This window comes from Hyaena hyaena, unplaced genomic scaffold (assembly GCF_003009895.1).
Source record: "Hyaena hyaena isolate Hyena2069 unplaced genomic scaffold, ASM300989v1 scaffold_91, whole genome shotgun sequence".
NCBI classification, from domain to species: domain Eukaryota; kingdom Metazoa; phylum Chordata; class Mammalia; order Carnivora; family Hyaenidae; genus Hyaena; species Hyaena hyaena.
Window position 1 is genome coordinate 494,638 of NW_024080725.1, and position 18,572 is coordinate 513,209.

The following is an 18,572-nucleotide window of genomic DNA, read 5'->3' on the forward strand; positions in this document are numbered from 1 at the left end:
TCTGATTGTGATAGCCTATTATAGCTTTGATTTGCATTTTCCTAATGGCTACTAATGTTTGCAAATATTCTCTCCCAGTCTGTAACATGTGTTTTCATCCTCTTAACAGTCTTTTATGAAGCAAAAGTATTTAATTCTATGGGAGAGGCCCTACCTAGCAATTTTCCCTTTTACAGATTGTGTTTGGTGTCAAGACTTCTTCACCCAGCCTGAGGACCCACAATTTTTCTCTTTTGTTTAATTCTAAAAGTTTTATAGGGGAGGTGGGTGGGGGAATGGGCTACATTGGTGATGGATATTAAGGAGAGCACTTTTGGGGATGAGCACTGGGTATTATATGTAAGGGATGAATCACTAAATTCTACTCCTGTAACCAATACTATATTATATGTTAACAAACTTGAATTTAAATTTAAAAAAACCAAATTATATATAATACATATATAATATATATATAATAAACTCAAAATGAACCATGGACTTAACTGTAAAATGTGAAACTATAAAACTTTTATTTTATCATACATGTATATATGTATATATATGAATATATGATGTGAAGTGAAGTTTAGGTCAAGTTTTCTTTGTTTATTTGTTTTGCCTATGGGTGTCCAATTGCTCCAACACCATTTGCTGACAAGGCTATGCTTCCTCCATTAAATTACTTCTGTGCCATTGTGGAAAAAAAAATCAGTTGGTTATCTTCGTGTAAGGATGATTTCTGTGTTCTTTATGCCTTCTGTGTTCTTTAAATCCATATACCCAGCTCTCCACCGATACCGCACCATCTTGATTACTACAGGTTGTTGCAAGTCTAAACATCAAATAGTTATTCCTCACATTTTGTTCTTTTTCAAGATGAGTCTAGCTATTCTACGTCTTGCACCTTTCCATACGAATGTTAGCATAAGCTTATTGATACCTACCAAAAATCTTGCTGGGATTTTATCGGAATTATGTGACACTTCCAGATCAGTTTTGGAGAACTGACATCTTACTATGTTTAACCTTCCAATTCAAGACAGTGTACCTCCACATTTATTTAGATCTCTATATTTGATTTTTGGTTTTGGTTTTGAATCAGGGTATTCAAAATTTCAGCCTACAGGTCCTGTATACATTTTGTTGCCTTTATATCTAAAGATTTCATTTCCTTTGGAGAGACTGTAAATGCCATTATGTTTTAGTTGTGATTTCCACCAATTTCCACTTATTTTCCAGTAGTATATCACATGTGACTGAATAAGAGAGTGAGAACAGACATCCTTGCCTCATTCCCAATCTTCAGAGAAAATGATTCCATTTCACTATTATATATCATGTTACCTTTAAAAATTTTTAGATGCTCCTTTTAAGTTTTATTTTATTTATTTTTGAGAGAGAAAAGGAGTATGTGTGTACATGCGGGAGGGGCAGAGATACAGGAAGAGAGAGAATCCTAAGCAGGCCCTGCACTGTCAGTGCCAGAGCCCAAAGCGAGGCTTGAACTCATGAACTGTGAGACCATGACCTGAGCCCTAGTCAACAGTTAGATACTTAACTGACTGAGCCACCCAGGCACCTTATTAGATGCTCCTTTTTTTAAGTTAAGGAAATTCTCTTTTATTTCTAGTTTGTTGAAAGCTTTAAATTATGAATTTGTTACGTATTAAGAGTTAGAATTATGAATTATAATTATGAGAATTTTATTGTGAATTTGATTTTGTCAAGTGTTTTTTCTGCATCAGTTATATGGTTATCTGATTTTTCTTCTTTATTTCATTGACATGGTGGATGATATTGATCGATTTCTGGATATTGAACCAGGCTTGTATACCTGGAAATCCCATTTAGTCATGGCACATAAATTCTTTTTATACATCATTTAATACGGTTTATTAATATTTTATGGAGAATTTTTATGTCACGTTTCATGAAAGATACTAATCAGTTTTCTTTTTTTATATTGTCTTGGGTTTTCATTTCAAGATAATCCTGACCTCCTAAAATGAATTAGGGCGTGTCCTCTACTCTTCCATTATCTCGTAAGAGACTATGTAAAACTAGTGTTAATTCTCTTAAAAGCTTTGATAGAATGCTCCAATAAAATTATCTGGGCCTGGATATTTCATTTTTAGGAGGTTTTTCAGTACAAATTAAGTTTATTCAATAAATACAGACATTTGTATTATGTATTTTATATTGGCTGAGTTTTGGTACTTGCAGTTTTTGAGAAATTGGTTCATTTCTTCTAAGTTGTGAGCATAAAGTCAGTGACAGGATTTTCTTATTTTCTTGGCTGCAGGATCTGTGGTAATAGCTCCTGTTTTATTCCTGATGTTGATGATTTGTGTCTTTTTCTCTTTGTCAATCTTGCCATAGCCTTATCAGTTTTATGGGTTTTATTCACAGAACCAGTGTTTTGTTCTATTGATGTTCTCTTTTGTTTTCCTATTTTAAATCTCATTGATTTCTGCTTTGATCTTTGTTATTTTGTTTGTTTGTGGTTGCTTAGGGTTTATTTTTCTTTTCTTTTCCAATTTCTCAAGCTAGCATCTTAGCTTATTGGATTGAGACCATTCCTCATTTGTAATGTAAGCCTTTTAGTGCTGCTCTGAACTCCTTCCCAGTACTGCTTTAGCTGAATCCAATAATTTGATATGTTGTATTCTTACTGTTGATCAGTTCTGTTTTTTAAAATTTTTACTTAAGGGGTGACTGGGTAGCTCAATCAGTTAAATATCCAACTCTTGGTTTTGGTTCACGTCATGATTTCACAGATCATCGGTTCAAGCCCTATGTCAGGCTCTGCACTGACAGTACAGTGCCTGCATGAGATTCTATGTCTTCCTCTCTCTCTGTCCCTCCCCTGCTCTCCCTCTGTCTCTTCAAAAAAAAAAAATTATTTAAGACTTTATAGCCCATACATCATTTAATTTTTAAAAAAATTTTCCAAGTGTTTAGAGGTCTTTCATATTGTCTGTTACTGATTTCTGTTTTGATTTGATCGTCAGGAAACATACTCTATGCAACTTCATTTCTTTTCCATTTTGTTGGGATTTGTTTTAGGATGCATGATAGAGTTTACGTTGGTGAATATCCCATGTGTACATGGAAAGAATGTGTATTCTGCTGTTGTAGCATGGAGTATTCTATAACTGTTCATTAGATTCTATTGGTTTATGCTGTTGTTCATTTCTTCTGTACCTTTGCTGACTTTCTACAAATTTCTTAGAGAGGGATGTTAACATCCCCAGCAAAACTGTGGATATATTGATTTCTCCTTTCAGTTATATCAATTTTGCATCAAGTTGGTTTGTTTGTTTATTAAAGTTTATTTATTTTGAAAGAGAGAGAGAGGGAGCACACGAGTGGGAGAGGGGCAGAGAGAGAGAGAGAGAGAGAGAGAGATAAAGAGAGAGAATCCCAAGCAGACTCCACACTCCATGCTGAGCCTGAAATGGGGCTCGATCCCACAACAGTGAGATAGAGACCTGAGCCAAAATCAAGAGCCAGACGCCCAACTGACTAAGCCACCCAGGTGCCTCCTAATTGATATATTTAAACCGTGTACATTAAAGTAATTATTGATGTGTTAGGGCTTAAATCTGCTCTGTTATTATGCATTTTCTCTTTGTTCCTCTGTTTCCCATTACCAGTTTTTCTTATTTTACTTTCCTATGAGCTACTTGAACATGTTTTAGAATTCCATTTTGACTTATTTATAGTTTTTGTTTGTTTTTTAGTTTATTATTTGAAATAGTTTTCTTGATTTATTTTTCTGAGCACTACAATGTACATACATAATTTATCAGAGTCTACTGATACCAGCTTTCTACCACTTTGAGTCAAGTGTGGAAATCTTATTTCCATTTATGTCTTTTGAGACTTTCCAATTCTGAAATGCAATCATCTTAAACATTTCCTCTACATGCACTAGGTATCACATAATAATAATTTTTGTTTCAACCATCAAATGTGTTTTTAAAAAACTACAAGGGCGTTGGTCTAAACACAGTTCCATGTTTACTCATTCTTTTTTCTTCTTTCCTTCTGGAAGTGCCATGTCTTCTGCTATTATCACTGCCCTTCTGTTTGAAGAACTTCCTTCGGCCATTCTTTTTTTTTAAGATTTTATTTTTATTAAAAAAAATTTTTTTAATGTTTGTTTATTTTTAAGAGAGACAGAGACAGACTGTGAGTAGGGGAGGGGCAGAGAGAGAGGGAGAGAGAATTCGAAGCAGGCTCCAGGTTCTGAGCTGTCAGCACAGAGCCTGATGTGGGGCTCGAACTCATAAACTGTGAGATCATGACCTGAGTTGAAGTTGGACACTTAACCAACTGAGCCACCCAGGCACACCAAGATTTTATTTTATTTTATTTTTATTTATTTATTTTTTTTACAAATAGTTTATTGTCAAATTAGTTTCCACATAACACTCAGTGCTCATCCCCACAAGTGTCCTCCTCCATGCCCATCCCCCCCTTCCCCCCACATCCATCAGTCCTCAGTTTTGGTCAGCATTCAAGAGTCTCTCATGGTTTGCCTCTCTCCCTTTCCCCCACCATTTCCGCCCTTCTTCTCCCCCTTGTTCCTCCGTCAAGTTCCTCCTAATCCTCCTATACGTGCAAACATATGATATTTGTCCTTCTCTGCCTGACTTATTTCGCTCAGCATAACACCCTCAAGGTCCATCCATGTTGCTACACATGGCCAGATTTCATTGTTTCTCATTGCCATGTAGTATTCCATGGTATAGATAAACCACATCTTCTTGATCCATTCATCTGTTGATGGACACTTAGGCTCTTTCCATGTTTTAGCTATTGTGGAGAGTGCTGCTATGAACATTGGGGTACATGTGCTCCTATGCCTCAGCACTCCTGTATCCCTTGGGTAAATTCCTAGCAGTGCTATTGCTGGGTCATAGGGAAAAATATGGAACGCTTCACGAATTTGCGTGTCATCCTTGCGCAGGGGCCATGCTAATCTTCTCTGTATCGTTCCAGTTTTAGTATATGTGCTGCCGAAGCGAGCACCCAAGATTTTATTTTTAAGTGATCTCTACACCCAACCCAAAACCTTGAGATCAAGAGTCACAATTGAGCCAGCCAGGTGCCCCCTGTTAGCCATTCTTTAAAGGTAGATCTAGCAGCAATAACTTCACTTAGTTTTCCTTCATCTGAGAATCTCTTTATTTCCTATTCATTCTTAAGGAATATTTTCACTGGATACAGTTGATAATTCATTTTTTTGGAGCACATGAAAAATGTCATGTCACTTCTGTTTTCAGATGAGAAATCTGCTGTCATTTAGGCTGATATGTCTATAGGTAATGGATCATTTTTCCTTGGCTACTTTCAAGATGTTTTCTTTTTCTTTAGATTTTTAATTTTCTTGGTATGGAGGGTTTTTTTTTTTCAGATTTTTTTACTCATGATGTGTTTTGTTACTGATTGCTTTGAATTTATCATGTTTGGGTTTTTGCTCAGCTTCTTGAATTGGTAGGTTTGTGACTTCTACCAAATTTGAGAAGTTTTTAGCCACCATTATTTAAGTATTTTTTCAGCTTCACACTCTTTCTGGGATTTTAATGATATGAATATTATGTGCTTTGTTATTGATACATAAGTCTCTAAGTCTCTTTATTTTTTTTTTTTTTTTAGTCAATTTACTCTATTTTCCAGGAAGGATAATTTCTATTGTTCTATCGTTTAGTTCATTGATTCTTTCCTTTATCACATTTATTGCCCTGTTGAGCCCATCTAGTGAGATTCTTTTTAAATTGGTACTTTGAAGTTCTACAATTTCCATTTGTTCTTTTTTATATTCTCTATTTTTTCATATATTAAAAAATATGTTTGGGGCCCCTGGGTTAACGTCGGTTAAGCATCTGACTTGGCTCAGGTCATGATCTCACAGCTTGTGGCTACGAGCCCCGATCAGGCTCTGTGCTGACAGCTCAGAGCCCGGAGCCTGCTTCGGATTCTGTGTCTCCCTCTCTCTCTCTGCCCCTCCCCCACTCACGTGCTGTCTCCCTCTGTCAAAAATAAATAAACATTAAAAAAAAAAAGCACCCTGGGCCTGAGTGAACACTCCTGAACTACTCCCATCCTACTACTATGCCTGTGTTTCCTCTCATTATCCTTACTCAAATGCCTTCCACCCCTCCTACCATCTGGTTTGAACACGTTCATGTTTTCATATGTTAACTAACTTGAATCTCAATTTTTTTAAAGTTGTTCAAGAAAACTATATGTCCCCCATTTAATTAGAATAAAATGTGAATTAAAGAAAAGAAAATATCTGTATTTTCCATGCTGGCCCCCATTGCCACCTCTGACCTGTGTAACGCCCGGCTCTCTGAAGCACTCTGTCTTTCTATTCCCATTGTTTCATCAAGTTTAGTGCTGTCTGGTTTGTGAGTTCGAGCCCCGCATTGGGCTGTGGGCTAACAGTGTGGAGTCTGCTTGGGATTCTCTCTCTCACTCAATCTCTCTCTCTGTCCCTTTCTACATATATCTTAAAATAAATACATCTTTTTAAAAAGAAAGTGTAGTGCTGTCTAAAAGATTGCATTCATTGTCCACCGTCTTTTGTTAAATATGAAGCTTCCCTTACACGTTTCCCATCTCGCCACGATGACACACTTGCCTGAGGTCTGCAGTTGCGTTCCTGATGCATTTCCAATACACTTAAACTGGCGGCGCTCCCCTCTGTATGTGTTCAGTACCCAAACCTCCGCAGCCACTCATCCCTCCATTCAGCACCCATCTTTTCAGCACGCAGTGTGTGGTCCACAGCATGTTGGTGCTAGAAGGCAGCCCAAGAAGCTTCCGGGCTATTGGGGAGAAACTGAGGCATAAACAGACACAGTTCAGGGTGATGGATGTCAAAGCAGGTAGAAACCCAGAGCAATGTGGGGAAAGGGGGCAGGACCCCACCTAACCCAGGGGAGTCAGAGAATGCATCTTGGAGCATTCACTGTGCTCCCAAAAGATGAGGAAGAATTAGTCATGCAGAAGGGAGGAGGCAAGGTCATGTACTCAGAGGAGATACGTGGCGTGGAATCAGAAGGGTGTTGCCACGAGTGGTCCGGCCTGACTATTGGTCGGGGTCCACGGGGGTGTGTGTATGGAGGTGTAGCCACAGGAGAACTGGCCGGGAGGAGGTGAAGAGGACAGTGGACAGTGAATGGCCACTGGAGGGCTGAAGATAGGGAAGAGACGTGGCCAGGTTGCGTGTTAGAGAGCTCACTGCTGTGTGGGCCCCCATTTGGGAGGTGCAGTGCAGGGGACACTCTACACTAGGCTAAGCATAACCGAGTACCGCTAACCAGAAATCACCCAATCACCACACTCCTCTTGTGGCTGCCGGGGCCATCTTGAGACCAGCGTGCATTCGACAATACTGACACAGAGATTTCTGCTCTGCAGTGGCTGGAACAATCGTCAGCAGAATAACAGTTCCACGGGTGACAGAAAACAGACGCAAGGTTCATACACACCGCCACCTGCCACAAAGCAAAGGAATGTGTTCACAACCCCTGACCCCCTCCCCTGGGATGCTCACCTAAGATCCCTTTTCCCTTCATGCCTGCCCTTGGAGTTCATTTCAACTGCATTTTCCCAAGGGTGATGGTCAGTGTAGGCTAATGAGGCAAGCTCAGGCCTTGGGGTCCGACGGACCCAAGGACACGTGCCTGTTGTACTGCTCTAACTTCTCTGAACACCAGGTCCGTGCAAAGGGATGATCACACCTACCTTGCAGGACCGTGGGCAGCATTAGAGACGATATAGGACAGGGCCTGGCACCGAGTCGGTGCTTGGTCAGTGTCAGTGGTGGTAAACTGCAGGGCTTTCTGCAGGCTGGCTCCCCGCCTCTGGATGCCCCAGAGTGGGGAGACAGCTGGCGTGGGGGAAAGACCGGAGTTAGAACCACTGTGGCCTCTTTTGTAACCCCCCAAACTTGTCAATGGGGAAACAGCTTGTCAACAAGGAAACATCTTTATGAATTGTGGCTCTTGTCTTGAAGGAGTATTAGGCAGCTATTAAAAGAATGGTTAAATCTCTCTCTACAAAGCAAAAGGACAAAAGACAAACAAACAAAAGACTGGAGGAATGTCCATAGAAAAGCAATCATTGCACAAAGCAACGTGCTGTATTGTATGTAAGATGACATTGACTGTGTAAACCGTGTAAACCGAAAGAAAAAAACAAGTCTATTCAGCAGACTATGGGTCTGTTTCCGCAAGCAAACAAGATAAAGAAAAAGGCCACACCCCAGAACGCCACCAAAGCTTATGTCAGCAGGTTAGGACGCTGAGGAATTCAGGTCCCTTAAAGTCCCTGATCGCAAGATCATTAACCTTTGCAATGCCCTCTGTATTGTTTGATAAATCATATTAAGCATGTTTTATTTTTATAATGAAATAACCTAAAGAAGAAGAAAGCCAAAGGCTGGATCTGAATCCCAGATCTGCGTCTCATAACATGATAGGTTTTCCAACTTCTCCAAGCCTCACTCCCAGTTTATAAAGTGGCAACAGGCATCCTTCTCCCAAGGTTTTGAAATTCAAGTATATTCATTCATCAACTCGCCTGATGAGCCTCTCTTGAGGGCCCCCTACTTCCGGGCACCGTGCTGGGGCTTTGACACTGAGCCTGGCTTAAGGACTGTGTTCTGCAGCTAATGCTGTGTGGCCGGGTGTTTGTGTCCCCAGCCACCCCAATGAGTGACCAACAGTGGCACTGCCAGGCTTGTGGGAAGAGGAGGATCAGGGGGAAGATTTGGAGGCAGTGAGACTTTGTGTCTTTGCCCTCGACCTCGCAGGAAGCCCTCTGCTCACACAGAGAGGGGATCGGACACAGTTTGGGGCTTCCTGCCCTCTGCCTTCTGCAATAGCTACTTTCTACCTGGGTTGCGTTTCAGATCACAAGTCAAGGAAGAGAAAGGCGGTGAACTGCTCCACGGTCATAGTGGTCATCTATCTGATTCTCCTTACCACAGGTGCCGGGTTGCTGGTGGTGAAAGGTAAAGAGGTCTGGGTTCTGCCTGGTGCTTCCCGGGCTGACACAGGGCTCAGGCTTAAGTGAAGAGCTGTGGGGTCACCTGTTGACAGAAAGTTCTTAGTCCTTGGGTAGCCACATGGATGGGGAGGAGAGTGGCCATAGGAGCATGTGTGTATGTGTGTGTCTGCATGTGTGTATGAGAGAAAGAGAGACAGAGACAGATTGAGAGAGAGAGACAGAGAGAGAAAGCTCACGTGAACCTGTGTGTGCCTATAGCAGTGAACAGAGCAATAATTTCGCCCACAATGTCGTGTGCCGCTTTCATCAAGGATCCCTAGTGTCTGAGTGTGAAGGGGCTTTATTGAGCAGGCTGTTCATTTTCAAATGATTTAACTTTCAAAGTGTCCCCAGTCCAAATATTAAGGTCGTGAAGCAATCCCATCTGCAGACGCTGACGTCACACAAGAACATCGCGCACTCAGCTGTCATAAACATGAGTCACTTGCATATTAAGGTCACGCGTGGTTAGGTCATGCCAGTATATTAGTCATCATACATTCATGCCAAGAGCCTGCGGGAAGGTTGAAGGTTGATCGTGATGCTGTAGGTATGTCCCTAGGCCCTGCAGGAATATTCTGTGAACGTGTGACATCATGGTGTAAAGTGCACACGTGCAAGATATAAAAAGAGCTCTGTGCTCATGCTGGGTCCTCATAGCACATGAAATGCGTGTTTAGTATTCAGGACCCACAGAAGCTATACATATGACACAGGAATGTCCGGGACATGCTCACATGCCTGGGGCTTTAATGAGGTCCCTAAAAGGATGCTGTGGGGTGGGGGTGGGGTGTCCAGTTCTGAATCTGCAGGAGCGGCTCTGGGCCCTGGAGATTCACTTCACCAATGGAACGCTGGCCACAGAGGACAGCCCGTCCTTCTCTTTGCTCCAGTCAATGCCCGTCCCGCCTCTCCTGGGACTGCAAGTCCTGCAGGCCCAGATCACCCAGGTCCGCACCAGACAGGAGCACCTGCTGCAGAAGGTGGACAACTTCACTCAGAGCCCAGGTTTGGCCCCCTCTTTCCTGCACTGGGACGCTTCAGAGGATGGAAAGTAGGGGCAGCTGGTTCATGGGCAAGGGGTTCTTTGGGCCTGAATCTCCTTCCTTGGCAAAGAGGGCATTCCAGAACCCTGGCCCAAGACAAGAGGTGAGAGCCACACGGGGTGGGGCATGAGGTTCCAGCCCCATTGGGGGTGTAGACCGGTGGGTCAAGAACCTAGGAACCAAGGGCTCTATCCAAGCAGAGTGTGACCTCCAAGAGCCACGGACAAGAGCAAACAGCCCGAGGCCAGGTGTTAGTCACAAAGCCCACAGGTGGATCTAGAATGTTTGGGAAGGTGGGTAAAACACAGAGCCTGGGGCGATTCCCAGCACTGCTCCCATGCAGCCAACTGATATGCTGGTGGCAAGAGCATCATGGTAGGCACGAAGCCCGTCCAGGCCACGTGGGAACCTTGGAGGGAGAGGGCGGTGGGCCCACGGGGGAAGCATGGTGGCTTGGAAGATAGGGCTGCACACAGGAGGTGACAACCCTGAAGGTGGACATGCCAGTGGCCTCCCCCTCCCTCGGTCTTCCCTGGGCCAGGCAAGGCTGTCCACCCACTGCACCCGCCACTCTCTCTGGCTGTTCCTTCCGGGACAGGAAGAGCTGATTTGGGCAAAACCAGCCGCTCGGTGTGCCCTCATTGTTGCACGGTCCACGCTGTTGGACGGAGCACCAGCTCTTAGGCCTGGGACAAGCTCGGGCTTTGGGAACAATTCCATGACTGAGGTTCTGTGCCCCTGGGAGCACATGCTGAACGGACACAGGGCCCCCCGGAGGCCGTGGTCTCCCCAGTGAGCACAGATAAAGGCCGAGCCATGAGGTGGAGAGAGGTGATGGCTATGGAAGAGGGGCGGAGTCCAGGCTCAGATGCTGAGACACAGAGACCACCCCTCCCTTCATGAGACGTGAAGGCATGATCCGCACGAGGACTGCCTTTAACCTGAGGCTCTTCCTTCACGGATTTGGCTGTAAGGTCTTGGGACAACACAGGGTAGAGTCCGGGGGTCTCAACCTTCTTTCTACACTCCTGTGGCCCCCAGGGATCTATCGCTCTCCGGTGCCCACCACTACTTCCAACTAAACTTTGGGCGTTTTCAAGAAACTCATTCCTGGAAAATACCCGAGTTCTGGCTCCTGTGGGCCAAATCCCCCATCTCCCCTCGGCCCCAAGGGCGCAGCCTTCCAGCTCTGAGCTGCGCTCTCTGCAGATGCGCCCACACGGCCCAGCCTACAACCCTCTCCTCTCCCCTTGCAGAGCTGTTCCAGATCAAAGGAGAACGAGGCGCTCCAGGTATGTTCATTTCTCCTCTGATCCACGCCGCCCACTCCCCACAGCCTTCCCCAAGGGGCTCCCTTCTGGGCCTCAACCCCAGCTTACCTTCCAGAGACCTCCAGAGACCCCCACAAACTCGCTGGTCCTCAGTTGGCTTTGCTCTCTGTTCCCTGACCATGTCGGGACTCCCAGCCTCTGGGCTTTTCCCCTGCTCCTTGCCTGGAATGAGAAATGGCTTCCCCATCATGCCACCCAGCCAAATCTAAGCCACCGTCCAAGGCCATCCCAAGTGCATCTCTCCTGCTCCCTCTCCCCCCAGCATCCCTGCTGCACATGCAGGACTCCCCCTCTGTCTCCCAGGAGCACTCTTTTCAGCGGCCTCTTACCTGAAACCTAGCTTGTCACCCCACCTGGCTGTGATAATTTCCAGAGCCGCACCGCTCGTGTCTCCTAGAGCACCATAATGACGTGGGGAAGAGGCCGGAGGGGCAGCCTCTAATCCCGGGTCTGCTGCTTACTAGCTGTGTGACTTGGGGCCAGTTACTTAACTTTTCTGGAACCTCAGCCACTCAGCCCTGTAAAAACCAATGGAGACAATTGAACTCACTTCACGCGGACGCTGTAAGATTCATGTGAAGGGATGTGTGACAAACGTCTGACAGTAGCAAGTGTTCTCCGAGGAAGACACCTGGGCCTCAGTTGCTTTTCCTTTCTACTTGACCACATGCAGGTCTTGTCTCATACATGCACACACATGTACACACACTTCACTCCACCTCCTACTCCATTCTATCACCCAAATGCTTGAAATTTCACCTGGAAAAGAAGGGTACATGGCTTTCTTGGGACAGAACTCCTTGGCTTCATGATATTTCCTATATGGCCCAGTTCACACTGCTGTCCAGGAAGAGCTGTGTGCACTGTCAGTGCAGAGCAGGAGGCAAGGCTCAAACCCACGCACCGTGAGATCATGACCTGAGCCGAAATCAAGAGTCGGACACTTAACTGACTGTGAGCCACCCAGGCGCCCCCACTGGCCAGGAAGAGTTGAGGCAGCCTTGGCCAAAGGTGCGAGTGTGCACTGTGTGACTATCACAGAGGGACAAACACTGGCTCCCTCTGGAGCTGGGTGGCCTTGAGCCAATTGCTTAACATTTGTGAGTTCTGTGCTCTCCCCTAGCACCGTGGGAAAATCCCAAGCCCTCCTGGGATTGGGGTGAGAATAAAAATGATGAATGTAAAAATGCTAAGTCCAGCGCCCAGCTCAGAGGAAGCATTCAATAGTGCCGTTGTGGTTGTCTGTTGTTATTATTTGCTTTGTTATTTCCTCTGGAGGTTTGAAGGAGCTAATTCCTTGATCAGGGCTTACACCTATTGTCAACCCAGTGGGCTTAGTCTGACGTTTGAAGTCTGCCCCAGCACCTACCGCAGGCCCAGGGCTCCAGGAAGAGACACAGAGCTCACGGTCAGGGTGGGGGCAGCCTACCTTCTGCCCTTCAGTCTCTGTCTCTCTGTGTGAACGTACACACAGTCGCTGATGTACAGTGGCCCCAGTTACGATTTCTGGACCCTACAATGGTGCCAAAGTGGTACACATTCAGCAGATACTGTACTTCAAATTTTGAATTTGGATCTTTTCCTGGCTAGTGACAGGAGGGACTATAGTCTCTCGTGATGCTAGGCGGGGCTGCTCTGGGTCAGCCAGACGATCAGGAGAGCAAACAGCCACTCCACTGACAACCACTCCGTCCTGGACAGTCATCCTGCTCCTCACTTTCAATACATTAGTCAGTAAGTTCCATGACAAGGTCAACAGTGTTATAAACTGGGCTCGCGTTAGATGACTTTGCCCAGCTGTAGGCTAAAATACGTGTTCTGAGTGCATTTACGGTGGGTGAGGCCGACCTGTAATGTGCAGTAGTTTCATCGCATTAAATGCATTTTCGACTTAGAATATTTTAATTTATATTGTGTATATCGGGATGTGACCCCTTGTGAGTCAAGAAGATCTGCACATGTATGTATGTATGTAATCTCCCATTCTCTCTCTCTCACGTCTCTCGCAGCCTTTCTCTGTCTCTGACTACCTCTTTGTCCCCCATCTTTCTCTCTTCTGGGGCCCAGAAACCAGAGGCTGGAAACTGACTCTAGCAGCTGGAACTCAGCAACCCCCAGACAACTTCCTAGTTTCCCCCACCACCCAGCCCACCCCAGGGAGCCTGCAATTTCTCCCCCCTCCCCCATGGCCTGCCTTGCCTGGTGAGGGCTCCCCAAAGGCACGCTTTCCTGAAAGGCCCCTGGTGACCAATAGATGGGTCCCAGGGGATGTCTGGGTGCAGAGCTCAGAGGTGACTGGTTTGGCCTGGAGGCAGCCTTCTGAGAAACTGCATTCTGGCCAAGCTTCCAGAACAGGCATGGGTAGAGAGGGAAGCTTCACCTAAGTTAAGTTTGGGGAAAGGGTAATGTGGAATCCACCCATACTCTCTTCCCAGCAAATATTTACTGAAAGCCTCTTAAGGACCAGGCATTTCCCAGGCACTGGGAATTCAGACACAGAAAGACAGACAGACCCCCTGCCCCCAGGGAAGCATGATTTGGTTACAGTCCCTTCTGCTCTGAGAGACTGGGACAACTCCCTAAGTAAAGAGAGCACGGAACAGAACTTCATGTGCTGGGAAGTTTTCCAAAGAGACCTTTCAGCCTTGACTTGAGTATGAGCGGAGAGTGTCAGGAAATATGCGTTCCAGGCAGAGACCCATATGTGCAAAGGCCCTGAGGTAGGAAGGGGGTTTGGTGAACATAGGAAGGCAAAGAAGGAACACCTGTGTGCCAAAGTGCAAGAACCAGAGGAGCAGAGGTGGAAGACAGGCTGGGAGCGGCAGGGACTAGGCCGGCCTGGGTCAGGGGCGGTGAAGGGGGTGCCCCTTGGTACGTGTACTGTTGACTCCTCACACTAACCCCAAGTGGCTGCTGCTATTGCCCCCATTTCACAGACAAGGAAACCGGCTCAGAGGTACATTGGCGTACTCAAGTAAAGTCAGGCAAAGTTGGAGGAGCAGCTGGAGCGAATCCCATTCCCGCCCCGGAGACCAGGCGACCACAGCAGAGATGGTCCAGCCTGAATAGCCTGTGGTGGAAAGGAGTCATATTGACCGGCACAGGATCCTAGGGACTCACACCCTGAGGATCTGGACCAATCCTATCACAAGCGGGGAACTACTCCTAAAGGGCCAGGTGCAGGGGCCTGTACCCAGAACCCTGTACCCACGGGGTCTCTGGAGTTCTTGCCTCTTCCCTTTAGCTAAGAAGGGTAGCCAAAGCCCACTTTCCCTGGGTTTTTACCATGTCCCATGACCCCTGAGGACCCTAGGAGGCAGGTGGCACTGTTCCCGTGTCCCACCGGACAGTGGGCGAGGCCACGTGAAGGCCACACAGCTGGCCAGTAGAGACCAGCGGTCAGCACCCGAACTGATTCTCCACAGCGCCCTTCCTTCCCTGAGACTTGTGTGACAGGGACTCTGGGTCCCTTCTCTGCTCCCTTCCCTCTGCCCTCCCGCCCCGTCTTGTGAATGTAGGAGAGACACAGCATTATGGGTCCCGCAAATCAGACTGGGGCTCTAACTCCGAAATAGAAAGCGTGTCAAAGGCTTTGTCACCGTGCTGCCCTGACTCGGGGACAAGCTTTGCCATTGGGAGACCTGGAATCTGCCGGGCTCTCTCCACGTGTGTGACCTCAGGCAAAGCCATGCATCTCAGAAAGTCACTCTCCTTGTGGTGATGGGGGGACACGCTGTGGCCTGAGTGGTCTTCTCTCATGAGCATTCATATGCAGAAAACCCAACACGCAGAGTGACAGTGTTAGGAGGCGGGGCCTTTGGGAGGTGAGTCAGCCATGAGCGGAGGGGCCCCCCTGAGTGGGATTCGTGCCCTTATCAAAGGGGTCCCAACGAGCTCCCTGGGCACCCCCTCACCACCACCACTCAAGGACGCAGTGAGAAGTTAGCGGTCTGCACCCCAGAAGACAACCTTCACCAGAACCCAACCACACTAGCTCTTGGCTCTAGGATCTTGAACTTCCGGCCTGCAGAACTGGGAGAAATGAAGGTCTGTTGTTTCAAAGCCAGCAGCTCTGTGGTGTTACAGCAGTCCGAATGAACTAGAATGGGACGTCTCACCCTCCTGGGTTGTCAGGATTCCGAGTCTGCCTGGCAGCCCTCAGAAAGGGATGCAACCGCATGCACGTTGTAGCAAAAGTAGGTTCTGTTGATCTCGAGCCTGCCTCCGGACAGCCCTGCATAACTGGGCATATTAACCCCATTTTACTGACGAGGAAGCTGAGGCTCAAAATGAAGTGACATGCACGAGGCCACACAGCTGAGGGGGCGGTGGTGTTCCCTGAAGCGGGACCGTCTTTGCAGCCTCCCTCATCCATAGGACTGCGTTTTGCCTGTTAGGCCGTGCACTTCCCACAAGAAGGAATCCTGACTTTCCAATTCTTCCTTCCACACCGTTCGGCTCAGTCTCAGCGACAGTTCGTGGCCTTGTCGCCATACCTCGTGAGTTGGCCCACTGGTGTCTCTGTTCCTCTTTTTCAGGTCTTTTAGGGGCCCAGGGCATGCCTGGCATCCCCAGCCCGTCAAGGCCACTGGCTGAGAAGGGGACCTACCGTGGCATGCCATGATGCCACACGCACCGGCATCTGTCCCCTGGCCCTGTAACCCTGTTTCTCTTCCTCGTCCAGGCTACGTTCTGAATTCCTTTTCCTTTCCAGGCCCCCCGGGACTCCAAGGTCCGCCTGGAATCAAGGGAGAGGCAGGTGGGTAGGGGCTGGGTGAGGAGGCAGGGGCGTGGCTCGTTTATACCCCTGCACCTAAGAAACTCAGCCGTTCACCCCCCATCCCCACCCCATCTCTCTTTTCCTTGCTGTTGTGAAGGGGCTGTGTGTGTGTGTGTGTGTGAGAGAGAGAGAGAGAATGAGATAGACCAAAGCCCCTCCCCTCCTGCTGGACCCTCGTCCCCTCCTGCAGGCTCTAGAACCTCAGCTGACCAGGAGCCCAGAGCACTGTGATTGGTTCCTCTTTCCTTCTTCACAGGCCTCCAAGGACCCATTGGTGCTCCAGGCAAACAAGGAGCCCCTGGTAATGTGTGTTTCCCCTGCTTGGGCTCAGCCGGGTACCCCCTCCCCCATCCCCGCCTGCAGCCCCAGGGGCTTGGTGCCCTCCCACGGTCCCCTGCTTTGGAGTCTTTCGGTGCCTCACAGAGCCCCCCCCCGAGAGATGACCTAACATCCCCAGACTTCTGCCATCCCCCAGCCTCCTTGGCTCAGAAGGACCTAGGAGGACGCTGGGAGCCCATCTTGTTGGCCATTCTCCGCCCAGGCACCCCAGGACGGCAAGGAGAGAAGGGCAGCAAAGGCGACGGGGGACTTGTTGGCCCGAAGGGGGAACCCGGGGCTAAGGGAGACAAAGGAGACCTGGGCCTCCCAGGTAAGGGGCGTGTAGGGGTGTCGGGGCTTGTGGGGGAGAGGTTGGGGGCTGGGCAGTCTGTGCAGTCCCACTGAGGGCGGGGCTGTGCTCTGCTCCCTCCGAGGAGCACACCTGTGCTCCCATCTGCCCAGGTGAGCAGAGACCAGGAATGTGAGAGCTGAGAGTAGCATGTGTAGGGGGAGACACTGCGTCATGGCAGCCACACCCTGTGACGAGTGAGGACACAGGCTGTGCCAGGAGCTCTGCGGAGAGGGTGCTGAAGGGTGGCAGCCATTGTGAGGTGGACACAGGGCGGGTAGGCGGGGGACACTGGCTGGCAGGGAGGAGGAAGGGGTTGATTCCAGAAGCAGGTGCTACCTCAGAACCATTGGGGGCCCTTGTCCAGAGTTTAAGAGTCTGTGTTTCAAAGTCCTGGACATTCTGACGCCGGAAGTCCAGGGGGCTCTGAGAAGCGCTGCGCCAGGGCCTCTGGCTGTGACCCAGCACCTTCATGCCCGTGTCACATTGCCTCCTGAACCCCCCCTCGGTGGTTCTGGGGTGCAGTAGGGAGAATGAGGGCCGTGCTGCGAGCGGGCTTGATGCCACCCCTGCTCTGCACCTGTCCACTTGCGCCTTGAGGCACATGACTTAACCAGCTGAGGTTTAGTTTCTTCATTTCAGCAAAGAATGGCAATTAAGATGACAATAATCAGGGGCGCCTGGGGGGCTCAGTCGGTTGAACCTCCAACTTCAGGTCATGATCCCGCAGACTGTGAGTCAGAGCCCCGAATCGGGCTCGCTGCTTGCAGTCAGCACCAAACCGGCTTCGGATGCTCTGTCCCCCTCTCTCTGCCCCTCCTCCACTTGCGCTCTCTCAAAACTAAATAAACATTTAAAAAATAATAATAATTACATTATGCATCCTTTGTAGGGCAGTGACAAGGGCCAGAGATCGTATTTTCAAACTATCTGCCACATGGTTAAACCCTAAACAAATGATAACGGTTAGATATCAGTAGCGTTAGGGATTCCTTAAGGTAGAAAGGGGAGGATCTCGGTTCTGAGATCAGAACCGCCCTACGGTCCTGGGTCCTAGCTGGGCGACCTTGGGCAAATGCCTCGACCTCTCTGACCCACAATTTATTCACCTCTAAGAGGGGGATAATAAGAGCAACCTTCAATAAGGATGGTTACAACAGTAATAGAAGACACACGATGTGTGGTGCTGTACCCAAATAGGAATTATTTACATTATAAGAGACTGGGGTTCGGGCCTTCAGGAAGAGGGCCCTTAGGGAGACGACCATGAGTCAACCATCCTGAAAGTTCAGAAAGGCACTCGTGGAAGAGAAAACACGCTTGCTCTGGGCTGGCTGCAGAAAATGAGGAGTGATGATCAAAGGTTTCAGGAGAGCCACTCGTGCTGAGGTGCCAGAGGAGGGAGGCATTAGGACTCAGGGGTCCCTGTGAGGAAATGCGCATGCGCGGGGCTCAGGGGCCACTGGGGGTGGGGGGGCGGGGAAGGGGAGGGGAACTGCAGAATTCTCCTTGGCAGACTGAGGGCGGTTTGTGCACCAGGCAGATGGTTAGACAGTTGACCTCTAAGGGTGATTCCAAAGGCTGCTGTCTGTAGCTCACTGGGTAACAGGACAGGGAGGCCCAGACTTTCTCAAGGTGACCCTGCCAGTCCCAGAGGAGGGGATGAGAGCCAGCCTGTGCAGCGGGTGCTCTACTGTGTC

General features: G+C 48.0%; 1 protein-coding gene and 1 non-coding gene across 3 annotated transcripts in view; one reads left to right on the top strand and one right to left on the bottom strand.

Moving 5' to 3' along the window:
- The window catches only part of MARCO (macrophage receptor with collagenous structure), a 35,834-nt gene that overhangs the window by 3,673 nt on the left and 13,589 nt on the right, over positions 1-18,572 (top strand). Inside the window, exons 2-7 of one of the 2 annotated variants that reach the window (XM_039234866.1) lie at positions 8,912-9,013; positions 9,847-10,056; positions 11,351-11,386; positions 16,140-16,184; positions 16,462-16,506; positions 16,747-16,854. In XM_039234866.1, coding sequence (XP_039090797.1) covers positions 8,912-9,013; positions 9,847-10,056; positions 11,351-11,386; positions 16,140-16,184; positions 16,462-16,506; positions 16,747-16,854 — 546 coding nt within the window. The remainder of the gene's footprint in view (positions 1-8,911; positions 9,014-9,846; positions 10,057-11,350; positions 11,387-16,139; positions 16,185-16,461; positions 16,507-16,746; positions 16,855-18,572) is intronic. The other variant, XM_039234867.1, reaches the window with a different exon arrangement.
- On the bottom strand, positions 4,913-5,019 carry LOC120233585. Its single transcript, XR_005528858.1, has one exon. It is a non-coding gene; the product is annotated as a U6 spliceosomal RNA (small nuclear RNA).